At 31.8% G+C, this 15,047-nt stretch overlaps 1 protein-coding gene across 2 annotated transcripts in view; it reads right to left on the minus strand.

Moving 5' to 3' along the window:
* Positions 1–332: 332 nt before the first annotated feature.
* Positions 333–15,047, minus strand: part of Bub3 (mitotic checkpoint protein Bub3) — a 68,610-nt gene continuing 53,895 nt past the window's right edge. For both annotated transcript variants that reach the window (XM_035352409.2, XM_035352411.2), the window contains exon 6: positions 333–10,236. In XM_035352409.2, coding sequence (XP_035208300.2) covers positions 9,860–10,236 — 377 coding nt within the window. In that variant the 3' untranslated portion in view covers positions 333–9,859. The remainder of the gene's footprint in view (positions 10,237–15,047) is intronic.

The following is a 15,047-nucleotide window of genomic DNA, read 5'->3' on the forward strand; positions in this document are numbered from 1 at the left end:
AGATTAAGGAACAACGCAATCTGCAACATTAACTGAAATAGATAATTAGATAATTTTAGCTTAGCTTATCCCGTCCTTTATACATTAAACGCGCATTCGTAAACGTATTTTGCGCACGCGCACACGCAAATTCGCAGCGGTAAAGGTCTTACGCGCATGCGTCAACGCGACGCATGCGCAGAAAGTTTGTAGCTTTGAGGTTCGGATTATGGGTGTCCGAATTAACGACTTTTGACTGTAATATCATGACTTCGGCTGAATCATCCGAAGTAAAACAATGTTATAAAATTATCTTTGCTTAGTTTCTTAAAACAAAGACAACTATCAACAAATGAAATGTACTGAAAGTTTTATTCTGACTTAACTACATGTGGACATAAAGTAGATTACACTAAGAATCATGTTTTTTTATGTTAAAATTGATATTACCTTAAAAACATGAAAGTAAAAATCCCATTATGAAACAATATTCCTCCACATAACAAAATTTCTAAAATGCACAAACAGCCACAATACAATACATGACAGATAAAAATTTTGCTAGATAATAACTAGTCACTTTTAAATCTTCAAACTGTCCTTCACAGCATAACTTTACTTGCATGTTAAGCTACTCTAGATGACATAACAGTTCTCTATGATTTACTTTAGCCAAATATTTATATAATTAATATATATAAATGGGTAAGCATATACTGATGTAATATTTCATGCAAATGTGGCTCAACATATGCAAAAAATATTTTATGAATGGAAAGAAAGCTATGTGAAATCTTGCCTATCATTTTTAATTACACTATATTAGCTTAAAATGTTTTAATTAAAAAACACCTACGCACAGGTAATATTCAAAGCATGAAATATTAAAAAAAAAATTGCCTTGTATATTTTATTTCATTTCTTCCTCAACCCTTTAAGTTGAGAAAAATATACAAGAAATACTGAAAATCACCTACTATGTGCAACCTGAATATCGAGATGCATGTTTCCCAATCAGAATTTGTTTGATTCTGTTTTGCACAAAATGGCCAGATAGCTAAAACACAAAATGCTCGATTCTGTTACCAAAAAACACACAATATTTATCAGTCTGCAGATTATTTGCAATTATTTGTCAGTTTTGCAAATTTCTGTGATCCTGATGAAGAGGGACTCGTACCTGTTTGTTTTCAAAATCGATTGAGAACATGACTTGAATCTAAGCCAAACTCAAGATTGCTGCATTACTAATTTTGTGTTTCACTTGGCAAATTTCTCTTCTTCTTTCATTTTACACAATATTTCATTATAGAAAATGTTTTTTTCACAAAAAGAAAAACAAATATTGTAACACTTCAGCAAACTGAGGATAACTCATCCTCAGTGACAGGCATATGTAACATCTTAAGAAGTTTCTTAAATTATTTATATAATTAAACAAATAGCATTAAAATATTATTGAAACTTTCTATCCAGAAAATCAAATATTATATTGTTATAGGGTCTTCAAATAACATTTGTTACTTTGGGGTGAGATGATGCTATTGATTAATCTTGATTTAGAACTGAAAACAACACAATAACAAACACACATCCACATCGAACTACCATAATGCATTACAAATGTAACTGTAAAGAGTAAATCTAAAAAAAAGTTCACTCAAATATAAACATACTATTATCACACATTAAAAACATCTCTCGGAAACATTTTTAAAGAATTTATAAGATTTAAACCATTTTAATATATTTTATAGTAAATTCTTCAATTATTCATAATTCAAAATTTGTCCAACATTTCCTAAAATGTGCTTCAAAAACAGTCACTAGGTGCTTTGCAAAAAATTATGAAACTAAGGTTAGAAAACTACAGCACATTATGTTCTTTTATGTATTTAACGCAATTTAAAACAAATATTAAAATAATTTTGGAGAGAAAATATAAAGTGGTTGAAATCATACAAGTAATAAATTTAGCAATGTAATACAATACCAGATGGCTTACAGTAGTGCCGATCCTGTGACCGCTGGCCGTCCAAGGGCAAATTAAAATTGAATGACTTTTTTTTACAGAAATATAATATGTTTCACATTCATTTTGCCAAATTTGGCTGCCCACATGCTGTGCAACATCTTTCCCTCCACTAGGATCGAACTTGGCTTACTGTCTCGTACTGAATGCATTTCTGTCACAGTTTCTGTTTTCAACCGAGGAGTAAAGAAGTTTTTCAGTGTCACTACAGTATTTTTTAAAAGTTAGTGTTTTTTTTTTTTTTTTTAATTTTTCTTTTAACCTTCATTTTGAAATTGTTAAGCAAGTATAAAATTTGTATTAATATTCTAATAAGTGTAATGTATTTTATCATTAAAAGGAACCACTGTTTTACAAATTAAATATTGTAGGTTTCTGCTACAATGGACATGCACTATTAAATTTCACTTTTCTACACACAAAAAGATTTTAAATTTTACACAAATTCCGACTCTCTTTTTTAGTTAGCTAAGATTAACAGTAGTTGAACTACTGGTGTCATTTCTTCTCAACTTATCGCTCATTTTGCCATCAAATATTATTAATGCATTATTCTACAAATAATTTAGCCAACAGATATCACAGGTCTGTTTCTTACTGGTATTTGTGTGTTATATACCTAATAACAGCACTGAAGAGGATTTACTCTTTTGCAAATATACCTTTTACAAAGAGAAACTGGTTAAGATACCTTTAAATGCATTAATAATTATATTTATTAAAACAAACTTGACTGCAAAAAAGTGTACCAATGTTTGCACAGATGGTGTACAAGCAATAGTAGACAAGACAAATGGATTTCAATGCATATTTTAGAAGCAGATACAAATACAACAAAACAATGTGTTTTACATAGACAGGCACTAATTACACCTCCTACCCAATAAAAAAATCTACATATTTATATAAGATGTATTTTGAATATAGTTATAAAATAAAAAACCAACTATGTAAAATTCCCACTACTCCAATCCAGGTTATTTTAAATTTTATGCATTGAAATAGGTACTCAACATACTGCACACCAGAACTAGGAGGCTATATAAAGAAGAACAGGGTTCATACAAACTTTTTTGCCTATGAAAATTAAATACTTTTAAGGGTCATCAGTTAAAAAAATTAAGGACCTATCAGCAAATGGGAATTAAGTAAATTAAAGCAATTATCTATGCCGAAATTTCATTTTCGTAGTGTACTATTTAAAAAAAAAAAAAAAATCTGTAAAATGGATTATTATTAAACAAAATCATAAAATAAATTCAAAAATAAAACGAACTTTGTATAGCTTATCAAGTAATTAGCACTACAATACAAAATTTCCTCAGACATTTATATTTTAGACTTATAACAACAAAATGTCACCAATATTTTTAAAAAACATTAACAACATTTTGTTTACTAATAGTAAACTTAATTTTACTAATAGTTAGCTTTATATCAATTCTTTTATGCCTCGTTTTGTCATGTACAGTCTCAGTCCAGAGGTTTAGTAAACAGCAGGCAGATTTTATACCAAGCTGCATAGGTTAAAATGAGAAGTAAAATCATAATCAGCATGATTCATAACAGAAGCTTAGCTGTTGCCACCATTGCTATTTGCCTATACAGCGAGAGACCCACTGATCAGAACGGACCTAAACACCTGACACTGGCATGGTTTGTTAGCATTGAAAGTTAGTTATGCTTTGTCTGCCTGAATCAGTGTTGTTGCTTCGGGTAGAGTTGCCAGAATTGTAACCCAGATAATATACTGTAAGGTTCCAATACGCCACTGAAACTCCAGAGGTGATAAGTTGTTTTGTATTGTTTTAAGTCTCAGCAGCTGTAAGAAATAGAATTTTATATCAATTTTTACATTTTTGCATTATAGCTTTATGTCCACAGTAAGGATTAACCCCTTCGTGCCGACTGTCACATCTACGTGCCAGCAACGAACACACTCATCTACCGGCCGACACGCAGGCGTGACAGAGCATTTTCCCATTTACTACCTACTGTCACGTATTTGTGCCAGTGTCCTGGAACGTTTCTCAAACTATAATTTCTGCCACAAGATGGCACTGTATGTCCATATGGTTTCAGATACATGTACATTAGACTTTCTACTCGAAATGAGAGAAGCATGACTCGCATACACGTGTTTTTGATTATATAAACAAATGAGGAACTAAATGTTTCCGAATGGCGTGATTTATGACGTCTCTTTAAATCGCACTTTATACACACGTGGTAGTTGTTTATTGTAAGTAGAAGTTTTATATGCGCTAAAGCGTTGAGTATTTCGGTTTACAGTTCAGTTTTTAGAAAATAATTATATCTTGTTAGACGTGAATTCTTTCTGTTTTTACCGTTGCAATGTCGAAGCGTCGAAAATGTTTAACAGAGCATGAAATAGCAGAAATGATGCAAAATATTTCAGATATTGATTCTGAATTTCAGATATTGATTCTGAAATTCTGATATTGATTCTGAAAGATTAACTGAAAGACATTTTCCAAAACTTTGTTCAGAAGAGACTGATAAGAAAATGAGACGACGATGCTTCGTTTGTTCACATTCCCGGAAAAATCCTCCAAAACGGCAAACGAGTTCAAGGAATGTAACGTAGGACTGTATGTAGATCCCTGTTTTCAAATTTTTCATATGAAAAGAGAATTTTGAGTAATATATTTAGTTTTCAGATGTATAATGTTAAGTCATAAAATGGTGAGTAATTAAAATAAAATGTGTAAAATATGCATTTAAACAAGAAATAAGGTAAAGTATATATATAAAAATATCTATAAAGCATAAGCTGTTTAAATACTCTATAGAGCATTATTAAACAATGCGTTGATACTTTGGAAATTTCATGGATTTAGGGTTAGTAGCAAAAAAGCCCCCGGCCCTGGAGAGACGCTCGCAGAAGACACTGCCAGCCTCCGCGATAAGCGCGTTTTCGCTACCCGGCTCAAAGGGGTTAATGAAAGGTGATAACTCACCTAACATACAGAAATAACTTCTAAAGATGAGCATTTAGTTACAAATAATTAAATTAGGTAGTTAAGATAACCTTAGCTATTATAGATTCCCATGTCACTAATAAACAAACCAATGTTCAGACTAATCTCTATTTCATCAACTTGTTAATGTTTTAACAACATACCTTTCAAAAGCAATTTTAACTATATGTAATATTAACATGGAACAACTATATGTAATCAGTTTCTTTAATAAGTTTTCTCTACATTTTAGAATTTGCAGATTTAATTATAGATTTCTGCTATTCTAAAAACTAGATGTATTTAGAAGGTGCAGAAGAAAATGTTAATTTTATTTCTTTACTAATACAAACACTGAGAATAAATACAAAATGATGTAAGGTTAGGGCCAGTAATGGCAGAATTTTTAGAATTTATTGAAGCATCAAACAGCAAAAAATAGGAATGGCAAAATTTTTAGAATTTAGGTTTGACACTGGGGGCAAAAAAAAATTTTAGAATTCAGAGAGGCACCAATCAGCAGAATTTAAGACCTACAAGGTTTGTATCAAGAAGCAAAATGTTTGGATGCCTGTCCAGCTGACAAGATTAGAACCATTTCCGTAATGTTCTATGTTTGTGTCTAGTAAAAAGAAGAGAAAATAAAGGGAAAATAAACCTGTTAAGAGAAAGACTTCTGGGATCAAAAATAGAAAATTCAAATAATTATGCTTTCAGTGTTAATACTATGAAGGCATTTTTCATTTTGTCGCATTTTTCTGGAATCGTTTTGTGGAATCGAACTTTTCTTAAATCTTGCCTTCAAATTCTTCTGCACCTCATGGAGTGCAAGGTCTAAAATCCAAAAGAAAAATTATCCTTACCAATTCTGTAAGAATAAGAAGGCAAATAATTTTTGGGAAAAAAATTCAAAGAGGAAAAGTACAATGTGAATTTTACAGGAAAACTGATATACTTTTGAATATTCCGAAATAATTTACATTGGGAAAAAACTCTTACCATGAAAACATATAAACGAAGATAAACTGTATTCATTTTGCTTTTGCTTAAGAAGTGTGTTTGGAAAAACTCCAGTCTAGCATTTATTATCTTGTCTGTTTTTTCATATTAAAAATTTTCGTTAATCACAAAAATGGAAAGTAATGTCATTTTACATGACACAGGAAAATTAAAATGTTTTATTTTAATTTTATTTCTTAAATATAATTTTAACATTTATCACTATTCTAAGGATATATATTAATATTATGTTTGAAAAAAAAAAAAAGGCCACCGAAAAATCCACAAATCTCCAAATAAAAAATTTTGCATAAAAATTGATCTTAAAATCACTCAAATGCTGCTTAGTTGACAAATTTAGCGCCATTTAGTAAAAGAAATCATATCTCAAAAAGGGAAAAAATTTTTTTGATATAATATTTTATGAAATCTCCATTCACATAAAATAATAATGATAATAATTTCAAAATGTTTGTTTCACCTCTTGCCCAGAAATTTGAGTATTGCACAATTTATATTAAAAGTAGCAATGGATTCAAATGATAACCCATCAAATACATAGGAACCAACAAAAAATATTCCTCCAAAATACTAATTCACATTCAAAACGGCAGTTGTAGAAACAAACAGAAATGCCAGATGAGTAAAATTAAGAACTTTTGCTGATTTTGGCTGAGATTATGCACTTTTAAAAGATTGTTTGCAAAAAACCTAAAGACTTTTCAAGGGCCATAAGAACCCTGAAAAGCCATTTTTGAGTTTATTTAAACTACATAGTAAGTTATAACCTTGCTTTTCATGAAATATATGCTTTTCGTTTTTAGTATGCAAACATTTCATAGAAAGAATGTTTCACAGAATGTTTAACAAATCTTACATGGTTAACGAATGTTTAACAAATCTTACATAATTAATTTAATTATTTAGCAAACATTTTTTATTAAGTCTAGCACAATAAAGTTATCATGACAAGGAAAAAACATTTCCCATTTTCAGTGTAAAGCCATCTTTCAAATAAAATTTGATATTTTGGATTTCTTCACTAGAAGAGTTGACTGTTCCCATCTTGGATGACTTTATAATGAAGAAAATTATTTATATATATATATAAAAAAAGTTTACAATGACACAGTGTCAAGAACTACAGCTAAATCATGCCATATATATTATCATTACAGCTAAATCAGCAGATATGAGCACAGATTATTTTGAAAAATTAACTTGACAACTGATTTCAGCATACAAAGTGTAAAGAATAACCATTAAACAAATCCTAGAAAAGTTTACCAGAAGAATATCAAACCTTATCAAAATCAAATATATATTTTATAGCTACTCATATTTTACTTGCATTTGTTACAACATAGTGAGAGGGAGATTTTTCTCAAGCTGCAACAAAATCCAAATACAGAAACCAACATGATGTTGCTTCTGATATACTATTCCCTGTTTTTAACACTCTATCTGACATTAAAAGAATTTGTAATTTGAAAATCCAAATAGAAAGGAAAACTGCATCTATCTTTCTGTGGCATTATCTCCTCCTGAACAGCGAGTTACGTTTCGGGAGAGGTAACCCCGGATTCCAAAGATTTGTGAGAAGCCATTTCGACCATTTTCATCTTACGACTTCTTATGACATAGGAGATATTAATAAAAACTCTGAAAGTGTTAATTTTCCCACTCATTTTTCCGAGTGACAACAGTCTCGCGTGTTGAAGATAAAAATGCTTCATTTTGAAAAGTGTTACTATTGCTCACTTTCAAATAATAGAGTTTGTTAAGCAAAAATTTGTAAGTTTTACAAAATATGAAATAAAAATAGCATAAGGACACATTAAATATATTATTATTATTATATCAAGTCATATTCTGATGTTGAAGAAAGCACACAAATGCACGTGACATCACTGTATGTAAAAAATGTTTCATTAATGTCAGCATTTTAAATAAATAGCTGCTGTTGGCATTCCCCCCCCCCAGGTTAATATAATTGACATGATATGTTATTGCCATGTTAATTCTTTTATTGACATTAAGAAAATGCTATTATATTACATTAAATTTAAATCATGATGTCATGCATATTAACCTGAAGTGTCAAAAATTTTTGTTTCTTGGTTTGGCAATAAAAAAATTATTTATGAATATTGGTTGTTGCTTGGAAAGAAAGAACTCATTTCATTCATATTGAAATGTTTTTATACATTAGCTTTTCAGAGGTACATAGAAATTTTGCTTTGGCTGCAAATTTTATATTATTTGTTTCATTTAATTAATAATTATATTAAATTATTATATATATATTTATTAAATTATATATTTTTTACATTTATTACACTATACATTATGTTATGTTGTATTAAATTAATTTTATCCATTTTTCTGTCAAATTTGAAAAAATAAAATTTTGAAGTATAATATAAAAGTTGGATAAATGTTTATTTTGTTTGTCTAATAAATCTGTGTTATCATCTATTATAACTAACAACCCATATTTACCCTAGTGTTCCTTAAAAAAATTACTCTCTAAAGGGTTAGCAATGAGAAAAGTTTCCAAAACATTAGTCTAAATATTTGTTATTTAGTAGAATAAATTTATATTGAACATTTTTCTTATATGTCCTCTACCTATCCACCAGCTCCAATCTAGCTACATAAGAATCACTTAAGTATTTTCTATCATTAAATAATGAAGAATCTGTATCTAAATATACATGCACTTCGCCCCTCGGAAAAATGGTAGCATGTAAAGCCACCAGATTTTGAACACACAGTCTTCTACCCGAACATGCACCTCAAAACCTGATTTTTCTCCCTCCATATTTAGTATGTGTGAATATAATGAACTTTCGACTAAAAACTCAGCAATTTACAAGAAATGTGTCACCACTTAACAATATATTTAGCAAAGTGCATACATTTTTCTTTCAAATTTATTGTTATTAATTAACAAATTAAATAACTTAAAAGCAATAAATGCAGATCTTCATTTTAATTCTTAATCATTACCAGCTGGAACCATGGAATTATACCTTAACATCATATCCATGAAATTACATTAGCAATTATTCTATACTTTTTCTTTTTTTTTCCTCCCCCCCCCCAAATTATCTACTTTGGGTAGCTTGTGTCCAAGTATATACCGGAAATGAATATACAAGCTCAGCATAATTCAAAAATATACAAACTTCATTTAACTCATTCAATCACTTATTTTTAGTTAGAAGAATTTTGCAGTTAAAATAAATTTTTCCATTTAATAATTAATAATAAAAGATCAAGACTTTTAGATTATTCTCAGATAATGCAGTTGAAATCATTAAATAATATCTGAAATAAATACAAATCATTTATTTAGACAAAAAATATTCAAGAACTTAACTTCGAAAAATAATATATCAGGCTCTCATAAAACAGTTATGTTTATATCAGATATTTGATGAAAACCCTACCAGTAGAAAGCATTAAATAGAAGTTATGTTTCTTAGAGTGAATTACAAACAAATGTAAGGTCAATTTACTCATAATTTAAAACCAAGGATTACATAATAATGCTTCGTAAGAACTTATTTATATAAATAAGAAATAAGATATATTTATGTAAGAAATAAGATTTATATAAATAAGATATTTTAAATAAGAAAACTTATTTAAAATACTTTCAAATCAATATTTTATAAATATTAATAACTTTAATTTCAATATTTTCAAGAACAAGAAACATTATCAGTCATTAAACATTCTAAGGAAAAATTATTATTAAGGGATACGTATAAAATGCAATACGAAAAGAAAAAAATTTTCTACAGATAAGATTAAAATTTCACTACAGATCTAGTTTACAAAACGATTTTACAAGACAATTTTATTTAGGTTTGGTTTCTTGGTCTGTAACTGTCCTTATATAGATTGCATCTGGTGGGATATCTTTTGCATCCATTTCGTATATGTAAGACGATGCAATGGCTAGAATTGTGCCATCTGGGCTGAACGCTAATGAGGAAATATGAGTTGGATAACGATGAAACTGACACAAACGTTTCTTGTTGAAACCATCCCATATGTTGACAAATCCATCTGAGCCTCCTGTTGCAAAAGTATTGTAACCATTATGGAAAGCTATAGTGTTTACAGGAAAAATAAATTCTACTCCACTGCTCTCTTTTATTCTGTGACACTTAAAAGCATATTTTTTCTTTTGCACGTCTGGGCTGGGATCAAGATACTCAACAGCTACTCGACCTAAACAAAATAAACGCAAATATTAAAAGAAACATGAATAAGAATGGATATGAAAATATGTACGTATTATGAATGAACAAAGAGAGTAATAAATGTTCTTCAGAAAGGTAGGCTTTCTTTGATCCATAAAATAATATTTTTTTTTTTTTCATTTGCAATGGCAGAGAATAGGACAAATATTATACTAATAGAAAAAAAAAACTTCTCTGAACAACATATAACATAAAAAACTCAGTAGCTCATCAGTTGGCTTCTAATGCACCAATACCTTTCCACTTCAGAGGCTCCATGCAGCACCAGGCACCTTCTGATGTGGGTCCTGTCCATTTCTTCATTTAAGCTGCAGAGTGAGCAATATGTGCTGGTAAGGAACCTACACAATAGAGATGGCTTGCCAAGCAGTTGTGACCGGTTTTTTCATTTACAATGGCAGAGAATAGGACAAACATTATACTAACAGAAAAAAAACTTCTGTGAACAACATACAACATAAAAACTCAGCAGCTCATCAGATGGCTTTTAGTGCACCAATACCTTTCCACTTCTAGAGGCTCTATGCAGCACCAGGCACCTTCTGATGTGGGTCCTGTCCATTTCTTCATTTGAGCTGCAGAGTGAGCAATTAGTGCTAATAAGGAACCTACACAATAGAGATGGCTTGCCAAGCAGTTGTGACTGATTTCAAGACTAAACCTGGAAAACAGTTATTCCATGTGGTTTGTCTGCTAATTTCTTTTTCAAAACGTCCTTCCAGCTCTTGGTTGAGACATGCATCATAATTTTACCTATTTTTCTTTAAAAAATTTATAAATATTGCAGAATGGTAAGATTCCATTTGAAGATATCTTCTGAACAATTTCCGTACCTTTTTCTGCAAGTCTGTCATCTTGATCATTACCATCAAAGCCACAATGACCAGAAATCCATTGTAATACAATCTCTTTACCCCCAGTCTCAGTTTCCCCAACAGAATTTGACACTCAGAGTTTTCTGCAGAGATTGGACAGGCCCCTGATCCAAAAGCCTGCAGTGCCACCCTGGAGTCCAAGAGGATGACCACTTTTTGTCATATCTGAAATTTGGGGCATTAATCTGTCTTCAGGTCACATTTCATCATGCAAAGGAGTTCTCCATGTACCCATATATATCTAGAACAAAACTGTGCAGTAAACATTTTTGTGCAGCAGTCCGAAAAATAAAGTTATAAAAAACAACCACTTCGGCTTTAGACACGGACATTCAACTACAATGCAAATTTTAACTGTTTGAAATCCAGACCCTTCGCTAAACTGTACCCTCAAAATACCAAACCGCCCGAAATATTTTCCCACTTTCACAGCAATTTCCTCCCTTCCCCATCCATTAACACAGAAAATAGGTGTGAAGATTTCAAATGACATTCTTTGTACTTTCTAACAAAGTATCCATTAGCCTTTGACTCCATTCTTTATGTAACTATTCTGAAGGTCAGACCAACAAGCTTTTCTGGCTTTGTTACGATCACGACTTAGATTTTGTTTATTTCCGTTATTTTTATAGGAAGGAATAAATTGATTAAAACTAAATATAATCCTTAAATTTTTAAACTGCAATTTTATTGCTGTTTAAAGCATAAAAGCACACTGTACCACAAAAGAACCAACAATGAAATGTCATGAGCAAGCAAAAGATAAGAAACCTCTTAGAACAAGCTGTCTGCAGTAAACTGATACAATGCATTTGGGGAAATTGAACCTGCTACTGCATACGTTAGGAGGAGGGAAGAAAACAAGATTACAATCTCGGCCGTTTTCGGGCGGTTCTGGTTGTTTCACTGTATGGCCGTGTCGGGTGGATTGGTTGTGAAAGAATTAAACGTTGTAGAAACAATAGGAGAAGCCTTTACAAATAAATCATGCATTACAGCCTGTATTTTAGATATAGAAAAAGCTTTTGATTGAATCTGGCATACCAGATTAATTTACTAAATGATTTCATTAAGAATTCCTCAAAGAATCATCAGATTAATCTTCATATGTAAAAAATCGAACTTTTCAGGTCAGAGTAGGACAAGAAGTGCCAAAAAGAAATCATGTCAAAGCTGGAGTCACTCAAGGATCGGTACTTGCACAGACTTTATTTATTTTACATATAAACGATCTCCCAGAAGCTTTTTTGTGTAAAACAGCCAAATATGCTCATGATACCATCATTAGGTCTCATTCACGCAAACCACAACATGCCATGGAAAATCTACATTAACTCCAGTTGTCAGTTTAACAAAATATTTAGGAGTCATCCTAGATGAACAATTAATGTTTAATGATCATGTTTCATATACTTTGAACAAAGCCAATGCTGCCTTTATGTCAATCTACAGTTTAATCAGGCGAAAATCAAAACTGAATCTCAATATCAACAGAACTTTATATCTAATGCTTATTCGGCCAATGCTGTGCCCTGTTGAGCTACTGCAGCGAAATATTTTTGTTGCAAGATCATCATCCTTCAATATAAAATTCTTAGAAGTATTACAAATTCATTATGGTTTGTCAGAAACCAACAGATTCATCAGGATTTGAAAATTCGTCATGCCCAAGAGTATATTTTTGATGGCCAAACATAACTTCTTCAAAAGTGTTCAAAATTCTGAAAATCATCATATTGCATGACTCGCAAACTATAATCCTACAACTGAGCATCTTTTTAAATGACCCCATACGATATATCATAATTCTGCATATTAAACTCTACCATCGCAAGCCAAAAGTGCATTACTCTTGTTTCTCTCTTTCCCCACAGTCTGCTCATATTTATTAAGTTTCATCAAAGCAACAGATTCTTATTTTTAGCATTTTGTACAAATCTAACCTTCTGGAGATCAACAAGAAAGGCATTTTGAACTTTGAACCTTTTCAATGACTTGCCTAAGATCAACTCCTTTCCAACCACCCAGATGGCGCCAGGATCATTGTATCTCTCCCAATTCTGCTATTAGCAAGCAAAACTCACCAGCTTGATTTTTCTACAGCTTTTCTCGTATGTTTTTGCATTTTTCCCCACAAAGAGAAAATAACTTCATGTTTGTTTAACTTAGACACTAATCTATATTGCGCAAAAACGCTTATTTTTCTATTTCCAGTCAAGGGCCTGAGAGCACATCACATACTAGAGGTCAAAACTCCTAGCAGTTAATGCCTTGAGAACTACCAACAATGTCCGTTGTCCAACAGTATATGAAACACCCATACATATGTGAAATCAGTCCGCTTCAGGTTAAATTGTATACATAGTCTCAAGGGCCAAAATTCTTAAAAGTACCTTGAGATATTTGATGTTTCAAACTACGTTGAATAAGATCTAAGCTGATACTTCAAACTATGTTGAATATGATCGAAGTTGACTTTCTCCAAATCAAGTCTCGAGAAATAAAAAGTATACATACTTTCAGAAAAGTCTGAAAAGTCATTTTCCAGTTTGAAGTCTGAGCTAAGCTTCATCACCTTCTGGAAGAATTCCTCTTGGGTTATAAGATATTCTGTGGTCACTTCTACAAGGCCCAAGTTAAAAGATTGCAAGATGAAAAGTTAGAAACACAGGAGGAATATATAACAGCACAAAAAATGAAATGTTGGATTCTCTAATAGGGTAACAACAGGCCCTTTGCAGAGTGGATGAAATCAATAACCAAAGATCAAAGACATTATAGCATATGGAAAAACTCCTCGGTGCCAACAGAAAAAAAAACATTTATTCAAAGTATCATGTGCAGTCCTTCATTTATATACAGCATGCCATTTTAGTACTAAGTAGCCATTATAAAATGAAATTTAATTTTTTTATAATAATGGATTAATTAGTTTCCCTTTATTTCTTACAGGAGAATTTTGTTTGGTAAACGTCCAGTTTAATACATGACTAAGGATCTGCAACAGATAATGATGTACATCAAAGTACCACTTTATATATTGTTACAAAATGTACAGGAGCGGTAAGATGGCTTCCCCGCAAAGCAGTTTTAGGGTTGCCATAAAATGGCAAGGGAAGGCAGGGTTGCCACAATTGGCGACAAAACTGGCGATATGCCATGGATGGATGGAGAACCTTCTAGAACAAATTCTTACCAATTTAGCCCAGAATGTTCTCGAACACAAGCCGAAAGCTATATAAACCCTGCTGGTGTGCAGTCAGTTAGTGTGCCTCGTCGAGAGGGCGAATGAGTGCCTCGTAAAGTGCGAGATAGTTAGTATCGAGTTGTTGTCTCGTCTAGCAAGTCGATCGAGTTGGCAGCCGGGCAGCAAGTGCTGAGTGGGTCATCGAGTACACCGAAGAAGTCTCTTAGTGTATCGCGGTTAGTGCCTCGTCGAGAGAGTGTGTTGAGCTCCAAGAACGACTGAACCGAAGAGTCAGGAGCTGTGCTCTAGGTGTCGTTGAGTGCACTGCAAGTTGTAGCGTGAAGAGTCTCGAGAGTACGTGAAGTTCCGAGAACGACCAAGCAGAGCCAGGAGCTGTACTCTGGTGCTTTGCGTGAAGTTGTCTCCACCGTGATAGCCTGATAACCTGAAGGCTGTTTCGCTGATTGTGTCAGCGTGTTTATAACAGTTCGAAGACAGTAAACGAGATTTTGGAGCTGTCTTGATTAATACCGGCCAATAAAGTGTGTTTCGATACTTCATCAAGTGTCGTCGTTATTCACTCCAAATCCATACGAACCCTGTACGAACATGAAGGAAGAAAATAATGTAACAACTGGTGTCAGAGAAGAAAAACATAACAATATTTAATAAGTTCTGTTGAGTTATATTATTTTGTTTACAAAATTGTATTAAATA

Source organism: Stegodyphus dumicola, chromosome 9 (assembly GCF_044657685.1).
Source record: "Stegodyphus dumicola isolate Sdum_Otavi_A_Nest chromosome 9, ASM4465768v1".
NCBI classification, from domain to species: domain Eukaryota; kingdom Metazoa; phylum Arthropoda; class Arachnida; order Araneae; family Eresidae; genus Stegodyphus; species Stegodyphus dumicola.